Source organism: Nycticebus coucang, chromosome 1 (genome assembly GCF_027406575.1).
Source record: "Nycticebus coucang isolate mNycCou1 chromosome 1, mNycCou1.pri, whole genome shotgun sequence".
In the NCBI taxonomy this organism is placed as follows: domain Eukaryota; kingdom Metazoa; phylum Chordata; class Mammalia; order Primates; family Lorisidae; genus Nycticebus; species Nycticebus coucang.
This window is the reverse complement of record NC_069780.1, coordinates 98,016,982-98,041,973: the sequence shown is the minus strand read 5'-3', so window position 1 is coordinate 98,041,973 and position 24,992 is coordinate 98,016,982. Positions and strand designations below refer to the sequence as shown.

Sequence of the window (24,992 nt, the reverse complement as noted above, 5' to 3'; positions counted from 1 at the left end):
TCTCTCTCTGCAGGGCCAGAGTGGTGACTTTCTCAGTGTTACACTTCAGATATATGGAGATGATGAATGTTCTACATGGGATTTGATGATATGATGGTCAGAGAGATGTATCATGGGAGTCCATACTCTCAAGGACCAGTGTGGCCAGAACTAATACCCAGTTATGTTTGCTGTAATGTTTATTTTACACAATTTTGAAAAAATGAACAGCAACCATGATTTTCAATATAATGAAGAGAGATTATATTCTGGGGGAAATTAGACATGCAAAGTGTTTAAAGGAGAATAGTTTGGAGGTTATAGTCAGATTTTGTTATTGTTCATTCCCCTGCAAATTGCTTCCCAAGGCTCAAGGCTGGTTTAAAGCCTGTAGGAGTTATAGACGGATATGAAAGGCAAGAAGAATGGAGAAATGGTGATTTCTGGGTACTGATTCTGGAAGATGTTTCATGGTTAACATTTTTTGGTGCTCCCCAAATATTTTTCCATTTCCAGGGATCAGAAAAATCATGCCTCATTCCCTTTACCAGTAGGAATTTCACTTGAGAATTCATTTTATTTATTTATTTATTTATTTGGAGATAGAGTCTCATTCTATGCCCAGAGTACCATGATGTCTTAGCTCACAGCAACCTCAAACTTCTGGGCTCAAATAATCCTCCTGCCTCAGCCTCCCACGGAGCTGGGACTACAGGTGCCACTATGCCTGGCTAATTCTTCTATTTTTAGTAGAGATGGAGTTTCTTGCTAGACTTGCTCAGGCTAGTCTCAAACCCCTTGGCTCAAGCAGTCCACCTGCCTCTTTCTTCCAGAGTGCCGGGATTACAGGCGTGAGCCACTGCACCTGGCCTCACCTGAGAATTTTAATGAGCCATCAGCAGAGTGCTTGGTGAACAAAGAATTCAGAGCACAGGGAAGGACTTGCTTTAGGAGGAGCTGCATCTTGGGGAGGGAATGGGATCTGCTCATCTCTGCAGACAGCAGCCTCATACCTCTCCCTGTTAGATTAGTATCCACTGGAGCCGTGTCTCTGCATGTGGGATGTACCCGTAAAGCTTGCCCATCCCTGTTTATTTGGCTTTAGCTCTGTATCTGAGCTGTGCCATGTGTGTTCACCCATTCACCAAGCCATGCGTGTAAAAATATCTACCAAGTGCCTGCCTGCTCTGGTTCCAGGCAGTCTTTCATGTTCCTTTATTAAACTGCACCCTAGTCCCCGCCTTCTATCTCCATACTGATCTTAACTAGGTCAGAGACACTTTCAAACTTCATTGAATGACAGTTCACATGGCATGTACATAACCCTTAAAACTTAAAACAAAACAAAACAAAACTCACGTTTTTCTTTTGGAGATATGCAAAGGAAAACATTGCCCAGTGAAAGCTGGTACAATATAAAATAGTTCCCCAAATCCTCAGTTGGTATTGCTCATTTCATGGCATCATGTAATTACTATCAGTTTATATTACAGAAAAACTTTAGTCCCCGCCACACTTCCGGCTGTGAAAAAAATCTTTGGTGCATGTTAGACAGAATTTAAAATAGATCAGGTGTTACTTTTCTAATCGATTACACGCAGCCTTGTTACTAGGAGCTAAAAGAAGTCAATGGTCAACTTTGGAATATCCCCAATTAACATTCTCAGGTAGAGAAATATGCAAAGACCTGAAAATTTCAGACTTTCCTGAGGGGGTAGCAGCCTCAGACAACCTTTTAGACAACCCTCCCGCCACCACCCACACACATGGGCTGCCTGTGGTGCCTGCCCACCTGCAGCTCCCTCTGCGGAGTTCTGTGGGGCAGAGCCAGGCAGCAGCAGGGTCCTTGGATGAGCCGAGGCAGGAGGGAGAAGTGGTTATTCATCTGTGGCCTTGGAACCACAGAGTCCCTGGAGCTCTAGCATAGGTGGCAACAGGTGACACCACCCAGGGCACCAGTGACAGCATCTCTAGAACTGCCTTGCTGCCCACCCTACTGCCCGGGCTTGGTGAAGTCTGGCTGGGCTGCCAATGACCATGCCTTGACCCGTCCAGGTTCCCCACACATTCCTCACCCCAGACTTTCAAGATGGAGGCATACTGAGTGTGCTGTGCTCCCCTCAGCTCAAAGGAGCTTATCAGCCACCATACCCCAGGGCCTTCAGGGGATCAGGGCAGTACAAGGGCGGCTTTGCCTTGATGAAAGTGCAGCTACAGAACAGTGGCGCCTCCACCGGCCTAGATCCTTGAGTGACTGTGTGGAGTAGATCCATGCTGGATGTGTGTTGATGCTTTGCAGTCATTGCTTCAAAATAGGTGAGTCTCTCAGGAAAGAGTGAAATGAGCACTGTTTTGCATTTCAGCTAGTATCTCTGGTCCACCAGTGGGGTGACCAGCTTTGTCCAGATTCGCCAGGTTTTAGCACTGAAAGTCACACCCTTGGGAATCCCTCAGCCCCAGGCAAACCTGGATGGCAGGTCACCTGGCCTCCTGGTAATCTGCCCTGGGTATCTTCGCTTTATCTAGGTTCTTGAATGATGTGGATCATTGTGGTCTGAAATTATTAAATGGCTTTGGAATGTGTTTCTTTCCTGCTCGCCGAAGGCAATCTAATAAGGAAGCAGGCTCTGAGCACCACCCCCACTGGGAGAGGTCAGATACTTTTCAGGAACCTGAGGTGAAATCTTGAAGGCCATTGCTAACATAAACTGATGCAGCAACACCCACCTTTTTCCAGAATGCAGGAAAGGTACTACTTGGCACCAGAGAAATTTTGGTAGAAAAATAGGAAAGCTCCTGAGCTGCTGCTGAGTTGGGAAATGCTTGGAGAGGAATTCCTGAGGGAGACTGACTCGAGTAAGGGTCCTCAGTGCCCGGCAGTGATGCTCAGAAAAGAAACTCCATCGGCAGGGAGTAGGAAGGTGTAGTCTGTTCCAATTTTGGCTGAGTCTTATTTCGGATTATCACCGTTCCTGACACTTCTAAACAGCTTTGATTTTCAGGACAGACCAAATCAACCCCTTCGATGGTCTTAAAATTATAGCATTTATTTATGTTTATATCCTATCTGCAGACACGTATTGTGTGGCTTTCCTCTACTGTGTTTCCTCAGCTGCAGTCTGATAATTTATTCTGCCAGGCTCAGCATGTCCTTGACATGCCAAGCCATTAACTTGAAATTAGAAAAGTTCTGTGAGGTCTCTAAATTCTTTCCTCTGAAAATAAAAATCGCCGGACTGGAAGAGAAAGGAAAAAAAAAAAAAATTGGCCTAAATGGTCATGGAAAAGTCTAAACAGAAGATTTTCTTTCTCTCTCCACTTGCAATGATTTACTTTCATGGTTTTATGAGACTTTAATGAGGAAACCTTATCTGAATGTCTGGTCATTATCAACCAAATTCCCATTTCCTGTCAGAAAATCCACAATAAGTAAAACAAAAATGGTGGGATTGGAAGACTCTTTGGCCTCTGCCCTGTAGGAATAACTCACTGCCAAGGAGAGTCTGTGACTCTAAAGCACAGCTGTGACTTTTCTTGTACCCTTTTGCTTAAACTAGATTGCTACATTCAATTTAGTATAGCTCAGTACAGGTAGATTAGGATATGGCGAATCCTTCTGGATTCTTCTGGAGAGGTAGCATTTGGGCAAGGGAAAGTATGGTTTCCCCCTTTATGATTTAACATCATTTCTTGTTTGGCCCAGCTTCTTGTGTTGGGTGAATGACGTCACACCAGAAGCAAGGGCCCAACAGGATGGTGGAAACTTTTAATTTCTTTTGTTTTTGTTTTTTGTTTTCGGGGGATGGAGTCTCATTCTGTCACCCTGGGTAGAGTGCCATGGTATCATGATAGCTCACAGCAACTTCAACCTCCTGGGTTCAAGTGATCCTCCTGCCTCAGCCTCCTGAGTAGCTGGGACTACAGGCATCTGCCACCACACCTGGCTGGTTTTTCTATTTTTAGTAGAGACAGGGTCTCACTATTGCTCAGGCTGTTCTCAAATTCCTAAGCTCAAGGGATCCTTCTGCCTCAGCCTCCCAGAGTGTTGGGATTATAGGCATGAGCCACGGTGCCCAGCCTGAACTTTGCATTTGGAAAAGTTGGGTTTTTTCACTGTAAATCACCATAAAGTCTTACTATGAATAAAGATTCCATAATGCAATTCAGGTTGCTTAGCGAAGTTGCCATGACCTTGGACTTGACTCTCAGTGGTTGATGCCTCTGGTATTTGGAGATTCAAATAGATAGTGGATCAGTACCACAGAGGGGTGTCTCTCCAGCCTCCAGAACAGAAGGCACAAACAAGAGGGGTGCAAATGAGCACACCGGAAGCCTGGAGGCTGGTGAGAGTTCTTGAGTGCTTTTAGAATTTTAGGGCACAATAGCACCCAAAGGAGCCAGGAAGTCAGAACACATCTGAATTTTCAGTCCTAGCTTGGTTAACAAGGTGAAAATCTTTTTCTTTCCTTACATTTTTCTCTAGGTGTAAAATTTGTCACAATTCCAAATAACTTAGGAATGTATCTCTTCTTGTTCTGTCATTTAAAAAGAATTTTGCTAATGCCTTAATGTATCTTTATTGGCATCTGGGTCGGTGGTAAAAAAGAGCCTAAGTGATAGTGCAATGATTTATTTTAAATTAAAGGAATACTTTTCAAAAATGTCATTGCAGATAAGACTGGATAGGCTTGGATCAGGTACAAGACCTACTATAGGAAAAAATGAGGTGGCCCAAATTTGCTCTTGCCCTGTCTAGAGTAGGAGGAACCAGTTCCTTCATGCTGTCCCTGCGTCCCTTCCCAGCTTGCCCTTCCCTGTTGGAAAGGTAGGAGCAAAGATAGCAGGAGCCAGAAGCTACTACATAGCACACAATGCTCACAAGCTTTGGACTTTGCTGAATTTTTATTATGCGCCTTTTCAGTTACTAATTAACTTATACCCTTGGACTCCTTCTCTGTCTAACGGGGTGTTTATATTTGGCAGGCTTTCTGGACTAGTGAACACACTGGGCCAGGACCATCTGCTCTTGCCTTCTCTTGAGGGCCCCTTGCAATTAAATCCCCCTGCTGTGACAGCAGGAAAGAAGAGGCGTTCAGCATTGTTCAAAGGGAGTATTCTCCTAGATGAAGGATTTCTGTTGATTAAGACTTAGAACAGGGCTGGGCGTGGTGGCTTATGCCTTAATTCCAGCACTCTGCAGGCTGAGGCAGGTAGATTGCTTAGAATTAGGAGTTCGAGGCCAGCCTGAGCAAGAGAGAGAGACCCCCATCTCTACTAAAAATAGAAAAACTAACCAAGTGTTGTGGGAGATGCTTGTAGTCCAGCTACTGGGGAGGCTGAGGCAGGAGAATGTCTTGAACCCAGGAGTCTGAGGTTGCTGTGAAGTATGACACCATAGCACTCTGCCAAGGATGACAGAGTGAGATTCTATTAAAAAAAAAAAAAAAGACCTAGAACAATAGTGTTCAATAGAAATATAATTCAAGTCACATAAGTATTTTAATTTCTGGTAGCCATATTTTGAGAAGGAAAAGGAAACAAGTGAAATTAATTTTAATGCATTTTATTCAATACAATATGTCCAAAACATGATAGTTTTTATATATAATCGGTATAATACTAATGAACATAAAATCTCAGTTCTGACCAGCCACATGTGACTGGCGGAAATGGTATTAGTCAGCTAGATAGAATACTTACCCCAAACGCCTGCGTGCACTCAGTCAGTCACCATTTGTTGCTTTGGGGACATGAGCATCTGTATTCAGCAGTGGTGGAGAGTCTGCCCTAAAAAATGTCACTGTCCTTGTTCTCTGTTATTATAATTCTCTCTACCATCCACTCTGGAGCAAAGTTTAGAACTAGGGTTAGGATTCGGGTAGCCCCAGCGCTTCTCTGCCTTCAGAGAATGATGCGCCCATCAGTTCACTGTAAACCTTCAGACTGGAAGGTTGAGAGGCTGATGGAGAAGAAGAATCTGCTTTTTCAGAATGCAGATTGCCAAACTGGACAGGGTGGCTCACAGCTGTAATCCCAGCACTCTGGGAAGTCAATGTGGATGGATCACTTGAGCTCAAGAGTTTGAGGTTGCTGTGAGCTACGATATCACAGCACTCTACCTAGGGGACAGAGTGAGATTCTGTCTCAAAAACAAACAAACAAACAAAAAAAAAACCCCGCAGATTGCCAGGTCAACCAACCATCATTTCTAGAGAACAGACCTGGAAATATGCCTTTCCTCACCATCTCCAGGTGACCTAATACACAGTGAAGTTTGGGGCACACTGCCTCAGCTGCTCAGCTTAGGATGGTTTCCCTATGGACTCCCGTTTTCTTCCTCTCTCTGCCTCTGTTCGGCTTCCAGTGACAGACACCCCACTTGACACACAGGTGGGGTGAGTGGAGCACCTCTCCTCCGGCTGCTCCTCAACTTGTGTCCTGCCTGCTGTGACCCCCTCGCTGTCAGCCTCTTGCACTCAGAGACCTATCTAACACCTTCGACAACTGAGAACTGCTCTCTGGTGTATTTTGAAGACTCAAGCCTTCTTTCTGAATGTCTTCCCTCTATTTCTGGGTGTGCGGGGTAGCTCTGCGTGTGTGGGGCCTAATGCTCACACAGCCATTTTGCTCACAGGGGACTTTAGACTATTCGTAAACATCTGCTCCTGAATCTTCATCACATTCCTGTAAAATGCAGAAGGGAAATCACCTTCATTTGCTAGGAAGGAAATCGAGGCATCTCATAGTTGACTTGTAAAGAAACTTAGGGCCCAAAGTAAAGTGGTTGAATTACTCCTCTTTTGGTAGGCATTGTCCTTGTGTTGTCACATCCCTGACAACTAAGTTCTGTTGTGGTCATTGAAACCCACATCGAAGGACTTTTGATGAAGGCTTTCCACTGAAGACTCTGTGTTTTCAGGGGAAGAGAGAGGCTGCGGGTGGGAGTAGTGCTCTGCTTCTCACTGATTTGGAACACTGTGTCTTCTGGACAGTAGTCTATTGCTCCCAGCACCCTGGAGCCAAGTGAGAGGAGGGATTCTTTTTTAAGTTTTAATTCATTTCAGATTAATACAAGGGCACATATGATTGGGTTACATTGTTTGCATTTCTTAGATAGCATCCAAGTTGCAGTTGAGTCCTTCACCCAGGAGGTATGCCATTTACCCCTACATTGTCCCCATTAGGTGAGAGGCTCGTGAGCCCTCTTCCTCCCCTCCTACTTGAAGTTAATTGTGTTTTCATTCATGTGGGCCTGTGGTTGTTTCTCCACTAGTTTCAAATTAGTATTGAGTACGTGGAATGCTTACTTCTCTATTCTTGAGATACTATATTAAGGAGAATGTATTTTAACTTCATTCAGGTAAACACAAAAGACACAAAGTCTCTGTCTTTTATGTGGCTGATAGTACTCCCTGGTGTACATGTACCTCAGTTTATTGATCCATTCATGGGTTGATGGACACTTAGTTGATTTGACATCTTGGCAATTGTGAATTGAGCTGCAATAAACATTCTAGTGCAAATGTCCTTATGGTAAAATGATTTTTTTTTTCTTCTGAGTAGATACCTAGTAATGAGGTTGTGAGATCAAATGGAAGGTTTACTTTTAGCTCTTTGAGGACTCAGAAGGAGGGATTCTTTTTTTTTTTTTTTTCTGAATTCAGGGAACTTTATTGATGTTACATGACAAGGTGGGGCTCCTTAGGCCCCTCTTGTTCTTGAGGGGGTCTGGTGTGGAAACTGTCGAGGGGAGATTCTCAGTGAGGTGGGGGACTGAGTAGGCAGGCACCCCAGCAGCTAAGGGCCTTTCTCTTCCTCTCGTGCTCTGGCTGGGCCTTGTGGTCTGGGGGTTCTTACTCCTTGGAGGCCATGTGGGCCATAAGATCCACCACCCTGTTGCTGTAGCCAAATTCATTATCATACCAGGCAATGAGTTTGACAAAGTGGTCGTTGAGAGCAATGCCAGCCGCAGCATCAAAGGTGGAAGAACGGGTGTCACCGTTGAAGTCAGAGGAGACGACCTGGTGCTCAGTGTAACCCAGGATGCCCTTTAGGGAGCCCTCTGATGCCTGCTTCACTACCTTCTTGATATCATCGTATTTGGCAGCCTTCTCTAGACGGCAGGTGAGATCCACGACCGACACGTTGGCAGTGGGTACCCGGAAGGCCATGCCAGTAAGCTTCCCATTCAGCTCAGGGATGACCTTGCCCACAGCCTTGGCTGCACCAGTTGAGGCAGGGATGATGTTCTGGAGAGCCCCGCGACCATCACACCACAACTTCCCAGAGGGGCCATCCACAGTCTTCTGGGTGGCAGTGATGGCACGGACTGTGGTCATGAGTCCCTCCATAATGCCGAAGTTGTGATGGATGACCTTAGCCAAGGGGGCTAAGCAGTTGGTGGTGCAGGAGGCATTGCTGACAATGCAGAGGCTATTTTCGTGGTTCACTTCTCATGGTTCACACCCATCACAAACATGGGGGCATCAGCAGAAGGGGCAGAGATGACGACCCTTTTGGCACCCCCCTGTAGGTGAGCCCCAGCCTTCTCCATGGTGGTGAAGACACCAGTGGACTTCACAACATGCTCTGCGCCTGCCTCACCCCATTTGATTTTGGTGGGATCTCGCTCCTGGAAGATGGTTATGGGATTTCCATTGATGACAACCTTCCCGTTCTCAGCCTTGACTGTGCCATGGAATTTGCCATGGGTGGAATCATACTGGAACATGTAGACCATGTAGTTGAGGTCAATGAAGGGGTCATTGATGGCAACAATATCCACTTTGCCAGAGTTAAAAGCAGCCCTGGTGACCAGGTGCCCAATACGACCAAAACCGTTTATTCCGACCTTCACTTTCACCATGGTGCCTCCGGGATGCGGCTGGTGCTGCACTAGAAGAAGTGGCTGTCTGACGAACGGGAGGACCAGAGAGCCAGAAGGAGGGATTCTTAAGGATCATAGTCTGTACACACAACTTGCAAACACCATTAATGTATTATGTTTACAGGCTTGGCACCCACAGCTCAGAGGTTAGGGCACTGGCCACATACGCCGGGCTGGCAGGTTTGAACCCGGCCTGGGCCTACTAAACAACAATGATGACAACAACAACAAAATAGCCGGACATTGTGGTGGGCACCTGTAGTGCCAGCTACTTGGGAGGCTGAGGAAAGAGAATCACTTAAGCCCAAGAGTTTGAGGTTGCCGTGAGCTGTGACGCCCTGGCACTCTACTGAGGGCAACAAAGTAAGACTCTATCTCAAAAAAAAAAAAAAAAATTATAATAATATTGTGGTTACAGTCTAAAATCTCAACCAGTTTCTCAACCATCACCTTGCCATATATATTAGGAATTCTTTTGTTCTTTTAAAAAATAATTATTTAATTTTTAAAATATTTGTATCTACTGAGGGGGACAGGTGCAGTCCTGTTGTGTGGCAATCTTGCACGACGGTTAGGCCTGGGCTCTTTTTGCAGTCATTGTGTCTGCTCTACCCATTGTGTATTAGGATTTGAATCATCGTAACCTGCAGGAAAAATTGAGTATTCAGTAGAATGGGCACTGTCATGCTGGCTATTGCCCAACACTCTACAGGTTGATATTCCCTGATTAACACTGTGAACAGACTTCCCTCCTTTATTATAGTAATTCACAGGCTAGGGTTCTAGACATAAGGCAGCTATGAAAAAAGGGGCTAGACTCTTCCCCCACAAGCTATCAGAAGTGGTTTCATAATATTTTGCATTAATCTGTGTGAGATTTACATTCATCCGTATACTATTTTTAAAATCCTTTATGCTAAGACTTGAAAATGGGTTAAAGAAATCCCCCGGACAGTGCATTTTGGTTCAGGACTTGGAGCAAAGCACCCCAGGTGAGCATTGTAAACTTTTCACCAAAAACTACAGCTGAATCCAGATGTGTGTGAGGCTGAACGTCCTCTATCAGATGTTTTATTCTACTGATCTTGAAATTCCATCTGCTTCAATGGAATTCAGACCCGCAGCCGTCCCACACGCCCCAGTGACGGTTGTGTTCCTGTGACGGCATCGCGGCTGCATGGCCGTTCTCCAGGGCGTGCCTGTGTGTCATCCGTGTACTGTTCCCGCCTCCCACTGCTGCATGGCCTGTCTGGACCTTGCCTGCGTGGATCCCTTTCCCGCAGGCCTCACAGTGCATCTTACACCTGTTGTCCTCTCAGTGCTGAGGTCATATTCCCAGGGCAGAGGAGGCTCCGTGCGGTGTGGGAGCATTTGCCCCCACTCCAGGTTCCTCTTCCTTTGCAGAAGTGATTTAGCTGATTGTTGAGCATGGGAAGAAGCCCCTCCCCTTCTCTTGGAGGGACCTGTGCCTGGGATGCTAGTGGTTCTGTCTCTGCCTCCGTACTCTGAGTCTGCAAGGTGTGAGCCTTTAGTGGGCGAGTCTGTGTGGTTCTGAAGTGCAACATGGTGTGTGACCCATATTTTCCAACATTGTCAGCATTCTTGTGAGAAAGAGGATGTTTTATTCTCCATCTGCCAAGCCTTGCGTCTCCCTCAGTGAGTAAGGGTACACAGATGCCAGTTATTAGCGTCCCTCCAACCCTGATGCTCTAAAGAGAGAGAAAGAGCGGGGAGAGAGTTTTCTTCGTCCAAGGAACTATTATGGGACAGAGAAGCAAAATTAATTGTTTGTATGTTTAGCCTGCAAAAAATTCATCCAAAATAACAGGTGTGTGAATGCAAGGAAATAGAAATAAAAACACTTGTGAAGCACCACATTTCTCGGTGCTAAAGAGAAACAGAAAGTGAAGTAATTCAGGGAAAATGAGGTTGTATTAGAAGGCTGTAGGTTAGGTTAAAATGGTGAAGCTGGGGGTGTAGAGAAGAGGTGGATAAAAGTGGGAGGAAAATGCAAGTAAACGCATAGTCATTCATTTAACAGGCTGACAGACCATGGCAAGCCGTGCTACAAGCTTTAATTAAGACAATAGGAAGTCAGTGAAAAGTCTCGAGCCGGGGAGTGGCCTGATCTGTCTTGCTTTTTTTTTCTTCCTTTTTAATTTTGAGACAGAGTCTCACTCTGTTGCTCTGACTACAGTGCCATGGCATCATCCTAGCTCACAGCAACCTCAGACTCCTGGGCTCAAGCGATCCTCCTGCCTCAGCCTCCTGAGTAGCTGAGACTACAGGCTCCCACCATGATGCCTGGCTAGTTTTCTATTTTTACTAGAGACAGGGTCTCCCTCTTCTTCCTCAGGCTGGTCTCAAACTCCTGAGCTCAAGGGATCCTCCCACCTTGGCTGTCTAGAGTGCTAGGATTACCAGCGTGAGCCACCGCACCGGGCTCTGTCTTGCATTTTAGAAACTCCTCCCAGTAGGAGAGAGGACAATGAACAGCAGCCTTAAGGATGTCAAAGAAACCTGACAGGAGGCCATAGCACAAGGATAAAGGCAGAACTTCTGCTCAGGGCCCTGGTGAGGAGGGTGTTCTGGGGCTTGGACTGGCTTCAGGGTGAAGGTGTAAGGTGGTCTAGGAAAGAGTGGGTAATCTGAGTGGTAAAGTTGGAAAGAGACCGGACTCAGGCTGACACAGGTTCATGGTGGAAACGAGGCCTCAGTATAGTCCTAGCTGGAAGATGGCACAGGCTCCTCTTGAGAGAGTCTTCCTTGCGTGAGTGCTTCTGGTGGGCATGAGCATTATGGCCAGGTGTGGTGACTCATGCCTGTAATCCCAGCACCCTGGGAGGCCGAGGCATGTGGATTGCTTGAGTGCAGAAGTTCAAGACCAGCCCGAGCAAGAACAAGACCCTGTCTCTAAAAATAGCTGAGTGTTGTGGTGGGCGCCTGTAGTCCCAACTACTTGGGAGGCTGAGGCAAGAGGATCACTTGAGCCCAAGAGTGTGAGGTTTCTGTGAGCTATGATGCCATGGCACTCTACCAGGGTGACAAAGTGAGACTCTGTCTCAAAAAACAGACAAGAGGTAAGAGGATCACTTAAGCCCAAGTGTTTGAGGTTGCTGTGAGCTATGTCACCACAGCACTCTACCCAGGGTGACAAAGTGAGACTCTGTCTCTGAAACAAAACAAAGTAAAACAAAACAACAACATTCGTGTTCACTTTGTATAGAAAATAATCTGCCCCTGAATTTATGGTACACTCATTTAAGTGTTGCATGTCCAGTTTTGTGTAATCAGAAGTACAAAAATTCAAATTCCTTTGTGGCTCGGACCTTTTAAAAATTAAGTACAGTAGAAGCTGTACTTATAGCTGACCACCTCTGTACACTGACAGCCTCCTTAAGTTGACCTAATTTCGCAGACCAGACATGCACCACGTGTACATATCAGGATAGTAGGACTAGTTCCTTATGTGACCCCCTCTCTGTGTTAACCAGTTTGTTACAGCCCCTGGCATGGTCAATTTACAGAGGTTCTCTTTGTTCCAGAGAATCATTTAAATACTTCTCTAAAAAGTAAACATGCTTTGCAACAAATAATGTTGGGACAACTGGATATCCATGTGGAAAAGAATGAAATTGTGTCCCTGCCTCACACCAAACACAAAAAATGAATTCAAAATGGATCATAGACTTAAATGTAAGAGCTTAAATTGTAACCCTCTCAGAAAAAATTAGAGGAATAAATCTTCATAATCTGGGATTAGCCAAAGCCTTCTTAGATATGACACAAAAGCACAACTGACAAAAGAAAAAAGTAAGTAAGTTTGACTTTATCAAAAATTAAAAATTTTTGTGTCTGAAAGGATGCTATTAAGAAAGTAAAAAGAAAATCCACAGCCTGGAAAAAATATTTTCAAATCACACATATGATAAAGGACTTGCATCTGGAATGTATAAAGAATGCTTATAACTCAATAATAAGAAAAGTAACCCAATTTAAAATGAGCAATGAATAAACATTTCTCCAGCCCAGATAGATGACCAAAAGCACCCAAAAGAATGCTCAACGTGATTCATCATTAGGGAAATGCAAGCCAACCCACAGTGAGATGCCACTTTGCATTCACAAGGATGGCTATGATTAAGAAAGACAGATAGTGGGTCGGCGCCTGTGGTTCAAGCGGCTAAGGCATCAGCCACATACACCTAAGCTGGCGGGTTCGAATCCAGCCCGGGCCCGCCAAACCAACAATGACGGCTGCAACCAAAAAATAGCCGGGTGTTGTGGCAGGCACCTGTAGTCCCAGCTACTTGGGAGGCTGAGGCAGGAGACTCGCTTGAGCCCAGGAGCTGGAGGTTGCTGTGAGCTGTGATGCCAGGGTACTCTACCCAGGGAGACAGCTTGAGGCTCTATCTCAAAAAAAAAAAAGAAAAGAAAAGAAAGACAGATAACAAGTGTTGACAATGATATAGAGAAATTGGAACTCTCATACACTGTTCATGGGAATGCAAAATGGGGCAGCCAGTTTGGAAAATAGTCTGATAGTTCCTCAAAAGTTTAACATAAACTTACACTATGACCCAGCAATTCTGCTCCTAGTGGTATTCCCAAGAGCATTGAAAACATGTCCGCAAGACTGTGTACATGAGTGTTCAGAGCAGCATTATTTATAATATGTAGAAAAGTGAGAAAAAACAAATGTCTGTCAGTGGCTGGATGGGGAAGCAAATGCAGTGTCTCCATACGGTGGAATGTTCTTTGTGAATGAAAGGAGTGCACCTTGGAAACATTACGCTAAGTGAAAGGAGCCATCGACAAAGAACAACATATTTGTTATTTTATTTTTATAAAATATCCAGAGTAGGCAAATCTGTAGAGCCATAAAACAGCTTGGAAGTTACCTGGGGGTGGGGGTAGAAGGAAGCAAGGCATGACCACTAGTGTACTAATGGGTATGGGGTTTCTTTTTGGGATGAAAAATGTTCTAAAATTGATTATGTGATGGTTGCCTAACTCTACGAATATACGAAAAGCTATTGAATTGTACACTTTAAATAGATGAATTGTATGGTATGTGAATTCAATTTCAACAAAGCTATTATAGTTTAAAAACTTAATAAGAATAATATATTTAAAATCTAATCTCTCTCCTTCCTTCCCTTTTTCCTTGTTTCCTTCCTTTTTTTTTCTTTTTTCTTCCTTTCTTTCCCATGTCTAATTTATAAGCCTAGGATAGAATACACAGTATGGTTCGTCCATGAAGTAAACTGTAATTATCTTGTCAGTGGGGTAATAAGAGAAGGTAGCAAGCCTAGAGTGGAAAGTTCATTTAATTTGAGAAACTACAGACACAGAGAGAGAATATCTGAGATTTAAGCAACTCTCCTTAATGACATTTGTTCTTTTTTTTTTTCATTTTAACACATATTAATAGGACATTTATTAAACATTTGAGGTACTGTGTGCTAGGTGCTATTTTAATGATTTCAAAGCAGCTTGAGTACAGGTTCCTTAGCACAAACCTAAGACCAGGTTTCAAATATTTCATAACCAATCTGTCAAAGTTACCCCCTCCTAATTTCTTCTACGATTAGTTTACAGTAGCTGACTTTGGTCTACCATAAATTGCTTGCAATTTTTTTTTTTTGTTTTCTTTTTTAGAGATAGAGTTTCACTTCATTGCCCTCGGTAGAGTGCTATGGCGTCACAGCTCACAGCAATCTCCGACTCCTGGGCTTAGGCGATACTCTTGCCTCAGCCTCCCGAGCAGCCAGGACCACAGGCGCCTGCCACAATGCCCGGCTATTTTTTTGTTGCAGTTTGGTCAGGGCTGGGCTCAAACCCACCACCCTCGGTATATGGGGCCAGCACCCTACCCACTGAGCCATAGGTGCCGCCCCTAAATTGCTTACAAAGATAAAACACACAGTTATTTGGAATCTCTTGATATTTACAGAAATGCAAAACACTGTCTTAGAAAATTCGTACAGTAGCTGTGTGTCTTGAACAATGTCTGAGTTTGTCGGACAGCAAGAGTGAGGCATAGAGAAGCCAAGGTTGCCTCTTTTGGATTCCTCCAGGGGGTCTTTGCCGACGTACTTTGGTTTAGGAAGGCTGGAAGCTCCACCTAGCTGAGGTCAGCAGCTAAGCAGAGGTCCTCAAATTTTTTAAACAGGGGCCAGTTCACTGTCCCTCAGACCATTGGAAGGCCGGACTATAGTTTTAAAAAAAAAAAAAAAACTATGAACAAATTCCTATGCACACTGCACATATCTTATTTTGAAGTCAAAAAACAAAACGGGAAAAAATACAATCACACCACCTCATGTGGCCCGCGGGCCGTAGTTTGAGGATCCCTGGAGAAACAGCCTTTGGAGAAACTGGCTGATCATGAGATACCTCTCAGGAAACTCAGGCCTACCAGGATGGAGTCAGAACCCACCTCTCCTTGAAGCAAACCCAAATCTCAGATTAGTATGACTTAGAAGTGTTGTCTCATCCCAGATCCTCTGACCTATATCCCAGGAGGTGAATTGGACAATGCTTAAAAGCCCAGAAAGTTTGCAAACTATCCTCTATGACTAAACTAAGATCTGAAGTGGATTTCCAAGGTCCCTTTAACGATACAGAGAACTGGGACTTTATAATTCAAGACTCTTGTGGGTTCAGAAGAATTCCCTGAGCCTATTCTGGTTTAGGCTCACTTCTCCAGAACTTAATTGGATTAGTTTGTGGAGATTAGGCACACAGGCAGGAAAGGCATCTGTTCAGCTCATCCTTAATTTAAAGATCATTCTTTTCTTTTATCTTTGGTTGGTCAACCCAATTATTTTCCTCCTGGAATTAGCAGGGAAGTTGTAAAATAATCCAGGAGGAAAGGTGTCTATAAATACGCATATTCCTAGCAAATTTTGCTCCTGCAGAACGAAACACATTTAGAGAAAATAGAATTTTCTTAAGGAGAACAATTTAACTTTAAAACAAAAATAAAAAGGAATAAATTTTAACCAAATAATCAAGCCATTCACATGTATGAATTATTTAAGGCAAAAAGGTTTTGTTTCCACTCAATGTCTGAATTTTCTTTATTATTTACCAGTATTCATGATTCCTTTTATACCTAATTCTTATTCGCTTTTTCAGCATCATTTATTGACTGATACTTTTTCCAAAAAAATGTAAAATTTTATTATGTAACTTGCAGATTTTCTAGGAGTGAAGGAGGAAAATGGCAGAGCAGAAAAATCAAATGCAAAACTGTGCAAGTCTGGGCAAGGTGATTCCCACCTGTAATCCTGACACCTTGGGAAGCCGAGGCAGGAAGATTGCTTGAGGTTAGGCGTTTGAGACCAGCCTGGGAAACATAGCAAGACCTCATCTCTACAAAAAAATATGGTGGCATGTGCCCATAGTCCCAGCCATTCAGTAGGCTGAGGTGGGAGGATCACTTGAGCCCAGCAGTTTAGGGCTGTAGTGATCTGTGATCATGCCTCTGCTCTCTAGCTTGGGTGACAGAGTGAGTCTTTAAAAAGAAAGAAAGATGGTGGGCACCTGTAGTCCCAGCTACTTGGGAGGCTGAGGCAAGAGAATCATTTACACCCAATAGTTTGAGGTTGCTGTGAGCTGTGATGCCACAGCACGGTACTGACAGTGACATAGTGAGACCCTATCTCAAAAAAGAAAGAAAGAAAAGAAAGAAAAGCGAGAAAAGCTAGACTGGGTGGCTCCTTTACTCCCAGGCCGAGGCAGGATCACTTGAGCTCAGGATTTCAAGACTAGCCTGATCAAGAGTGAGACCTCTGTCTCTACTAAAAATAGAAAAACTAGCCAGGCATGGTGGTGGGCACCTATAGTCCCAGCTACTTGGGAGACTGAGGCAAGAGGATCACTAGAGCCCAAGAATTTGAGGTTGCTGTGAGCTATGGTGCCTCGGCACTCTATCCAGGATGACAGAATGAGACTCTGAATCAAAAAAAAAAATAAAAAAGAAAGAGAGAGAGAGAAAGAGAAAAATCAAGAGTTAGCGCCCCACCAGACTTACTGGGACACTATCCTTTAAGGAAAAAGAAACTTTGAACAATAGACGTCTTTTTCAACAACTACTGCCCAGGTTTTGAAGGTGCTGATTTGCTTTCAGCCAGATAACAAAGGCCGATTTGCCTTCTTTCCAACTGATTCGATGCTTTGCTGGAGCTTTAAAAACACATTACATAAATCCTTAGAACTCCTTTGTGCAGGTAAATGCAGTATTGGTAAGCAGTGATCCTTTGTTGTCACCATTCAAGACGTTGCTGAATCATTTTCAAGGGAAAACACCACATAAAGCCTTCGTCATCTGGGGAGACCTGGGGTATTGCCTTTTCCTTACAAAAAATCTCACTTGGGGCTGTGCCCTGTGTAGGGCAGATGTGTCTTCAGGGCAACAGCAGGAAACATGTATACCGGGTGTCCATAAAGTCCACGTGCATTTAAAATAGGTTAAGGTAGTAAATTGCACACGAACTTTATGGACACCCTATAGCGATGGCTTGTCACCTGGAAATACAGTTGTCCCTTGTTGTACGAGTCCTCTCACAGCAGACTTAGGTGACTAAACTCAACTATTCCAACTCAGGCTCAGTGGTTCTCCTCAAGGGTTTCTAAAGAACTTAGGTCTCTGAGGTGGCATTGTGACCAAACTTTTTTCCCGATCATCAAAAATGCCTGGTTAGTTAGAACCAGGACCCGGTTCCCATTCCCCACCCACCACCATTCTTTAGGCATTCTGTGTCACTTTTAAGACTCTCTCAGCCGTAGTTCAGCAAGCCTTGCTTCAGGACTACGGTGTGTAAAACCTGTGTTTAATACATCACTGTTCCAAGCAAGGACCTGAGAGCCTGCTGCCACATCCATGTTCTCATCAGTGAAACACCCCCTTCTGGGCCTGTAATGACGCATCAGATGTCCCTGACTCCAGAGCCAAAGTGTGGCACTGTCTGGGGACACACCACACAGGCAGATGGGTGGGCGGGCAGACAACCTATCCATCTGTCAGCATGCTTTGGACCATGGTGTACTGTGCAAGGTGAAGGCCATATCTATTGGAGGCTTCTGTACACTCAGACTTAGGGAGGGGGACCCACATCTTTCGTTCTCCTTGTTTTATGAATTCTTCAATGATTAGTAATTTTTTTTGTTTGATTGGGGGTGATTCATGCTAAGATAACATCCTTTCTGGGACTTTGTATGCAATGAAAAAATTCCACAATCTGGGTCAGAAACAAACAGTAACTTTTGCTCTCATAGTCCAAGATTATGGCAACAGACCCTGAGGACAGCTCTTGAGAGTGGCCAGGGAACAGACATGAGGCCTGAGGGCCACTTTGTACAAGGCAGGACGGAGAGGGGCCCGGAATGACCATGCAGTGTCCTCTCAGAGAGGCTGCTGCAGGAGCAGGCCTCTGCTCAGATAGTTCATCCTGAGTAACTATATGAAAAGAAAGGGAAAAATTAGCTGAACAAATGAAAGGCTAGGATTTTTCCTCCCTTTGGGAAAAACAAAGTTTTTTTTTTTAAAGAAGTAGGAGCTTTCATGTATGGAATCATCCAAAAATAATAAATTTACGATTTTTATGGCCTTGATTGTGTTAATTAAGCTATTATTTACACAGAAAATGAAAATCATTCCACTTTGGAGGCAGACTTTCTGACAGTGTTTTGGGACAAGCAGCGCTCAGTTATGCAAACAGTAGGAGCAGAATCAGGGCCAGGACGCAGCTGCTCGGCGGGCCTGGCTGGGCGGCGCTGGCCGGGCCCTTCAGCATGCACAGCACGCGGGACCAGGACCCATTGTTGGGTAGGGGGGCGATGCCTGCCACATGGCACATGACATTGTAGACATCCACTGATCTGATCGGAGCGGCTCTGAAGTTGGACTTGAAATCTGAAATGGAAAAGCAAACAAACAAGCTGTTGGAGCCTCCAGCAGAGCACAGGGGGTGCTGAGTCACGTGGTGGAGGAATTGCATTCAGGCTACTGGAGACCTTGGGGTTGGGAAATTGGCTCCAACCAGGAAATGTGGCCTAGTGGTCACAAACCGGGTATTGCATCTGGAAGACTCCAGGTTATGTTTTGTAGGGAATAGCTTTCTATTCCTATGGAAAGAAAAAGATGAGCTGCTTTAAAGGTAAGTCAGCAAAGAGACTTTGTGTATAGCTGTGGTCTCTTTGTGAAACAGGCCTTCCTGTTCAGAAAGGCCCTCTGAAGCTGCCCCATGTCTGCAGGGCTGGGGAGTCTGGTGGTCACACACTGTCTTACTGAGCTCCCCTTAACCAAATTATGGTCTGCTCATCTTCCAGAACACCAGTCCATACAGGGTGCCAATTTCTACTGCAGAGACCCCTCCAGACTCAAGAATGGTTACTCTACTTTCATGTCATAGGTCTTGATGGAATGTGAAACCATGCAGTTTCCTTGGGGCTGGCTAGTTCAGCAGCAGGGACCATAGCTTCCTAAACACATTACAAAAGGTCAATGGAAAATTCTTAGGGAGCCTTTCACTGACAGATAAAATAAATTAGCCATGTGGAAATAAGCAGACTGGTACTGGAAGAAGAGATACAAGTGAGGGCCCTGAGTGACCTGATGGAGGAGAATAGGGTGACGCTGCCAGAGTCAGCACTGAACTCGTGGGTTGTGGGACAAGCAGGACGGGCTGGCCACTTGCAGCAGAGTAAGAGGCACTGAAAGTGACTGTACAATCTTGAAGGGATTTTAAACAAATACATCTTCTCCACAAGAGGCAAATAAGATGCTAAATTCAAAGCACTTGTCCATTTCAATAGTAAATAGAAGACTTTGGGGATATTCGTAAGCAACTTCACTTTTAGGTTCCAAAGTAGACCTTCCAACAAAATACCTAGGGCCACACTAAGGTTGAATTCAGGGAGGAGGTTTTATCCGTGATGAAGGCCTATGCGTGTGCTTTTGGTTTACCTGAGATTTTTAAAGGAAAAGAGTAGTTTGGGGGCTGTAAAGCCAAGTTTTCTATCTTAGGAAAAAATCTTTAAATTGCTTTGCTGAAATGATCAGATGCTGGAATGGCAAATTAGAAAAAAGTTACAAGCAATCCCTGAGTTGTGAGTGAGATAGGTTCTGCAGGTTCGTTCTTAAGTCAAATTTATGTAAGTTAGAATGGGGCATTTTACCTATTACTGTAATAGTTTCCATTCATAAGTGAAAGTCATATATAAGTCAGATGTTTGTAACTAGGGGACTTTCTGTATGTATAGAAAACTCTGCCACACAGTATGTTAGATCCAGGGCAACTTCCTAAGTGACAAGTTTTGCTTCTTCTGATTTTTTTGTAATTTTATTTGGAGATAGAGTCTCACTCTGTCACCCAGGCTAGAGTGCCTTGGCCTCAGCATAGCTCACAGCAACCTCAAACTCCTAGGCTCAAGTGATCTTCCTGTCTCAGCTCCAAGTAGCTGGGAGTACAGATGCCCACCCCCATAACTGGCTAATTTTTCTATTTTTAGTAGAGATGGAGTCTCACTTTTACTCAGGCTGGTCTCAAACTCCTGAGCTCAAAGGATCCTTCCACCTTGGCCTCACAGGTGCTGGGATTACAGGCGTGCCCAGAAGGTGCCCAGCCTCCTTCTGACTTTCCATGTGCCCTGAATGTGACAGTCCCACTCACCACTGGTGGCCACGTCCTTGTCCTGTGTGTGAGTAGGAGGGCATGTGAGGTGGTGACCAATAAGAAGCCTTTCAAAAATCCGCTTCCTCAACACTTTACCAAGACCATGCTCTTCTGACAAGAATGTTAGAAAGTATTATCTTTCTACATTGAAAGGATAAAACCAAATACTGGATACGTGAGCAGGAAGGAAAATTGGATTTTCCTTCCCACACCCTGTAGTTCATGGCTTCCTGTTCTGCAGGGATGAGACTTTGGGCTCAATGCAGAGATGATCCAGGCTACAATGAAATCTCCTAGAAAATTCCTGAATAGCAAAACAATGCCTGCTCCAACCACGGAGGACCCGGACAAGCTCCACTAGCTCAACGTGGCATTGCAAATCCAAGTTATTTTCATGGGTTTACTTTTTTTTTTTAATATTGAAAATGTGTCCCCTAAAGAGAAAAGTCTTTGCAGGCCATGCCTGGCGCCCTGAGCTGCTTTCTGAGCGAGGCTGGCTGTAGGCAGCTCACTAAATCACAGCCCTGCTGTCTCATCTCCAGTGCAAGAGTTCTCGAGGGCAAAATTAGGTTGTTGAAATTAGAAGCTGGGATTAACCAGAGAGAGGCTTTCTTCCAGAATTATTTCCCTTGCTCGTTGCCAGACCAGACTTACTGACTTCTAAGGCCATCTCCGGGCAGCTGCAATTATGTCTTGCGTCCACCCTAAGTAAGGTTCAGGAAGCATGAACCTTTATCTCAGAGTGCAGCTCAGTCATTATTTAAGGGCTTGCTCCTAAATGTTCTCCTCAGTAAACAGTCAGTGGGTAAAGCTGTTTAATCTTTCATGAGAATTGGAGCCAGAAATGGGAGGCTCTCAACACTCTTATCTGCCTGGGAACGTTTTACAATTAGCCCTGTCCATTTGCATCAGGGGTTGTCTTTCTGTTCATAGAAGACCGATGCCTTTTAGTTTTAAAGGAACCTGCAATGAAGCCCTCTGCTAGTGGACGAAATCTCCCCCCAGAATTTAACTTGGAGTTAACACAGCTTTGGGTACTTTGTTTAAAATTTGAATTGGGGGCCAGACACAGTAGCTCATGTCTGAAATCCTAGCTCTCTGAGAGGCCAAGGTGGGACAATCACTTGAGCTCAGGAGTTCAGATCAGTCTGAGTAAGAGTGAAAATAAAAATATTAGTCAGGAGGCTGCGGCAGGAGAATCACTTGAGCCCAGAAGTTTGAGGTTGGTGTGAGCTAGGCTGACACCATGGCACTCCAGCCTGGGTGACAGAGCAAGACTCTGTCTCCAGAAAAGGGGAGCACAGCAAATTTGCTTTCATCCAAGACACCTCTAATCATCCTGGCTCAAAGTCAGCTTCTAGGTCATTCCTCAGCCTGCCTTGACCATGCCCTAGCTTCTGGTTGGGCCCTGAACTGCAAGGGCCTCTCGGAGTGTGTGCCGTAGACCCTGAGAAGCGATCACATCAACTTCGAGACTCACAGCTGTCGGCAGCCTGGACATCAGATAGCTGTGCAATAACGTTTTGATGAATTAAGTAAAAAAAGGAAATCACAAACATGTGGAATACATTTTCTCCACTGCACTCAGGATTGAAAATTTATAAGGAAAAAGTTTTTGGCCGTATTTGCCAAAACCAAAGCAGCATTTGAAAGGAAGCCAGCCAGAGATGCCTCATGGGCTCAGCTGGGCTTGCTCGGCTTGGTTCATAAAGGCGGCTCTGTCACTGGCACTGCTAGTCCCGGCTAGAGACACCTTCCTGGGAACGGTGGAATGAGAGCATTTGGTCATTTAGTCACCTACCGGGTCCGAAGGCCAGGAAGATGCCACGCATGTCCATGAGCTCGTTGTCATACCCGTGCCACCCGCGCTGCCAGCCTTCCTGCTTACCAGTGCTGTTCATCCAAAACGGAAGCGTCTCCCGAGCCTGAAATCAAGCAAGGTAGCTACATGACACTGCGTCTGGACAGTGGCACTGCGTGGGTGTCTGCTGCAGACAGCTACTCACTGTGGGACATCTTCCCCAGCGCCCCTGGTTGGGGGGACACAGCCTCGGCTCCCTCGCCCTGTCCTCCAACCATCTTGGCTCTTGGGCAGTGGAGAGCCCTAGTTCAGAAGAGCTGAACTGTCTCGTGAGCAGCTTGAGAGCCATGTGAGTGACAGAAGGCTAGTCAAGTGTATCAGTGGTGTGATAAATACATGTTTGGTCTTTGTGCCAGGGTCCTGACCTAGAGCCCCTAAAACCCGTGGAGTTTGCTGAGTGGTCGAGTGTCTTGTGTTATACATAATACGCTCCTTTGCCCCACCCTGAGGCGATGTTACTGAGATGAGCCATGCAGTGGGGCTGGGGACAGGTAGCTTCAGGGTGGGGCTGGTCACCAGAGGAGCCAACCCAGGGGACAGGAGAGGCTCTGGAGACTGAGCTCACAGGTACCTCCACTGGGACATCCACAGAAAGGGGCTTCTGGAGACGAGGAGCTCTGCGTCCTCCCCTCCTAAACTTTGCTCTGTGCAGATCTTTCCTATAGCTCTTCCTAAGCTGTACCTTTTCTAATAAAACTGGGATTGTGGCTAGGTGAGGTGGCTACACCTGTAATCCCAGCACTCTGGGAGGCTGAGGCAGGAGGATCCCTTGAGCTCAGGAGTTTGAGACCAGCCTGAACAAGAGCAAGACCCTGTCTCTACTTAAAATAGAAATCTAGCCAGGTGTGGTGGGCATCTGTAGTCCCAGCTATTCAGGAGTCTTAGGCAAGAGGATCACTTGAGTCCAAGAGTTTGAGGTTGCTGTGAGCTATGACACCATGGCACTCCAGCCTGGGTGACAGAGTGAGACTCTTTCTAGAAAAAAAAAATCTCAGAGTGATTATTTCCCCCATTCTGTAGTTGAAGGGACTCTGGCACAGAGCGGTTGATCACACAGCTGATATCACACAGGCCTGGAGTCGTCTGCCACTAGGTCCTTGTGCACCTTCCATTGCTCACAGCCAGAGGTCACCACAGCACTGCTGCCAGCACCAGACAGCAAGGTCCCCCCTAGTCTCTTGCTTTCTCACTCAGTGTGGCCAAACGCAAAGCACCCAAGAAGCTTTGGAACTGGGTCAGTGTGGGGTGAATTCCAGCGGCCACTTTCTGGCTATGTGATCCTGGCTGGCTACTCCACTTCTATGAGCTTTGGTCTCCTTGCTGAAGATGAGGATGGTGACCCCTGCCTTGCTGGGGCCTCTGTGGGGACGGTATAACTGTGTGCAAAGTTCCTGTCCCCACTAGGTGCTCAGCGAGTGGTCTGGTCTGCAGACGGCGCTGGCTGTGGGGCCCAGCCCTGATGTGCCCATTTAGCTGTCATATTGCATTGCACACCCATCCCGTCTCACCCTATAAATCGCCCCCTCTCATTGCTGCTTTCCAAATCTTTCTGTTTCCTGCATTTCCATCATCGCTCCACCCTCCTTCTCTAGCTGTGGCCTGTGTTTTCCGTGGGAATGCTTCATTAACTGACTGAGTCTCTACCTTTTTCTTTCTGTTCTTTATCTGACTGTGGTGATGGTCACAACACCTCCCAGTTTAGCTTCCTCAGCTAATTGAATGTGTTGCTTCTCCCTTTCACAGTCTTTGAGGCAGTGAATCCCGAAGCACAGGGTAGAGCGTGTTTGCTGTTAACCGGTTAGGACCCCAGTCATGTGTGTGTCCCCCAAACACAAACAGGACAAAGGGAGATGAAGACTAAGGTCCTGATTACACTCTGAACTCTACAATAAACACATTCATACAATGGTGAAAACTTAGCCCAGAGGTAATTTGAGGTCTGTCTGGTCATATATAAATCCACTAGTTTTTCTTTCCTTTCTTTTTTTTTTTTTTTTTTTTAGAGACAGAGTTTTACTTTATCACCCTTGGTAGAGTGCTGTGGTGTTATAGCTCACAGCAGCTTCCAGCTCTTGGGCTTAGGTGAGTCTCTTGCCTCAGACTCCCAAGTAGCTGGGACTACAGGTGCCTGCCACAACACTCGGCTATTTTTTTGTTGCAGTTTGGCTGGGGCTGGGTTTGAACCCACCACCCTTGGATATGGGGACAGCGCCCTAACTCACTGAGCCACAGGCACCACTCCACTAGTTTTTCTTAAAATGACAAGGCAAAGGCTGGGCACAGTGGCTCACGCCTGTAATCCCAGCATTCTGGGAGATGGGGGCAGGAGGATCCCTTGAACTCAGGAGTTCAAGACCAGCCAGAGCAAGAGTGAGACCCCATCTTTACTGAAAATAGAGAAACTAGCCAAGTGTGGTGGGTGCATGTAGTCCCAGCTGTTTGGGAGTCTGAGGCAGGAGGATGGGTTGAGCCCAGGAGTTTGAGGTTGCTGTGAGCTATGACAAAACAGCACTCTACCCAGGCACTCAAGGAAAAAGAAATTAAAAAATGGCAAGGCACATACTCAAGGGGACCTACTCGT

General features: G+C 45.4%; 1 protein-coding gene and 1 pseudogene across 4 annotated transcripts in view; both read right to left on the bottom strand.

The window, feature by feature from the left end:
* Positions 1–7,649: 7,649 nt before the first annotated feature.
* LOC128581692 (glyceraldehyde-3-phosphate dehydrogenase-like) lies at positions 7,650–8,911 on the bottom strand (annotated as a pseudogene). Its single transcript, XR_008378898.1, has one exon. The product of XR_008378898.1 is annotated as a glyceraldehyde-3-phosphate dehydrogenase-like (transcript).
* Positions 8,912–13,762: 4,851 nt separating this feature from the next.
* ENPP6 (ectonucleotide pyrophosphatase/phosphodiesterase 6) overlaps positions 13,763–24,992 on the bottom strand; it is a 69,601-nt gene continuing 58,371 nt past the window's right edge. For 2 of the 3 annotated variants that reach the window (XM_053584669.1, XM_053584677.1), the window contains 2 exons: positions 22,352–22,475; positions 13,763–18,788 (listed from right to left, as the gene is read on the bottom strand). In XM_053584669.1, coding sequence (XP_053440644.1) covers positions 18,583–18,788; positions 22,352–22,475 — 330 coding nt within the window. In that variant the 3' untranslated portion in view covers positions 13,763–18,582. The remainder of the gene's footprint in view (positions 18,789–22,351; positions 22,476–24,992) is intronic. The other variant, XM_053584686.1, reaches the window with a different exon arrangement.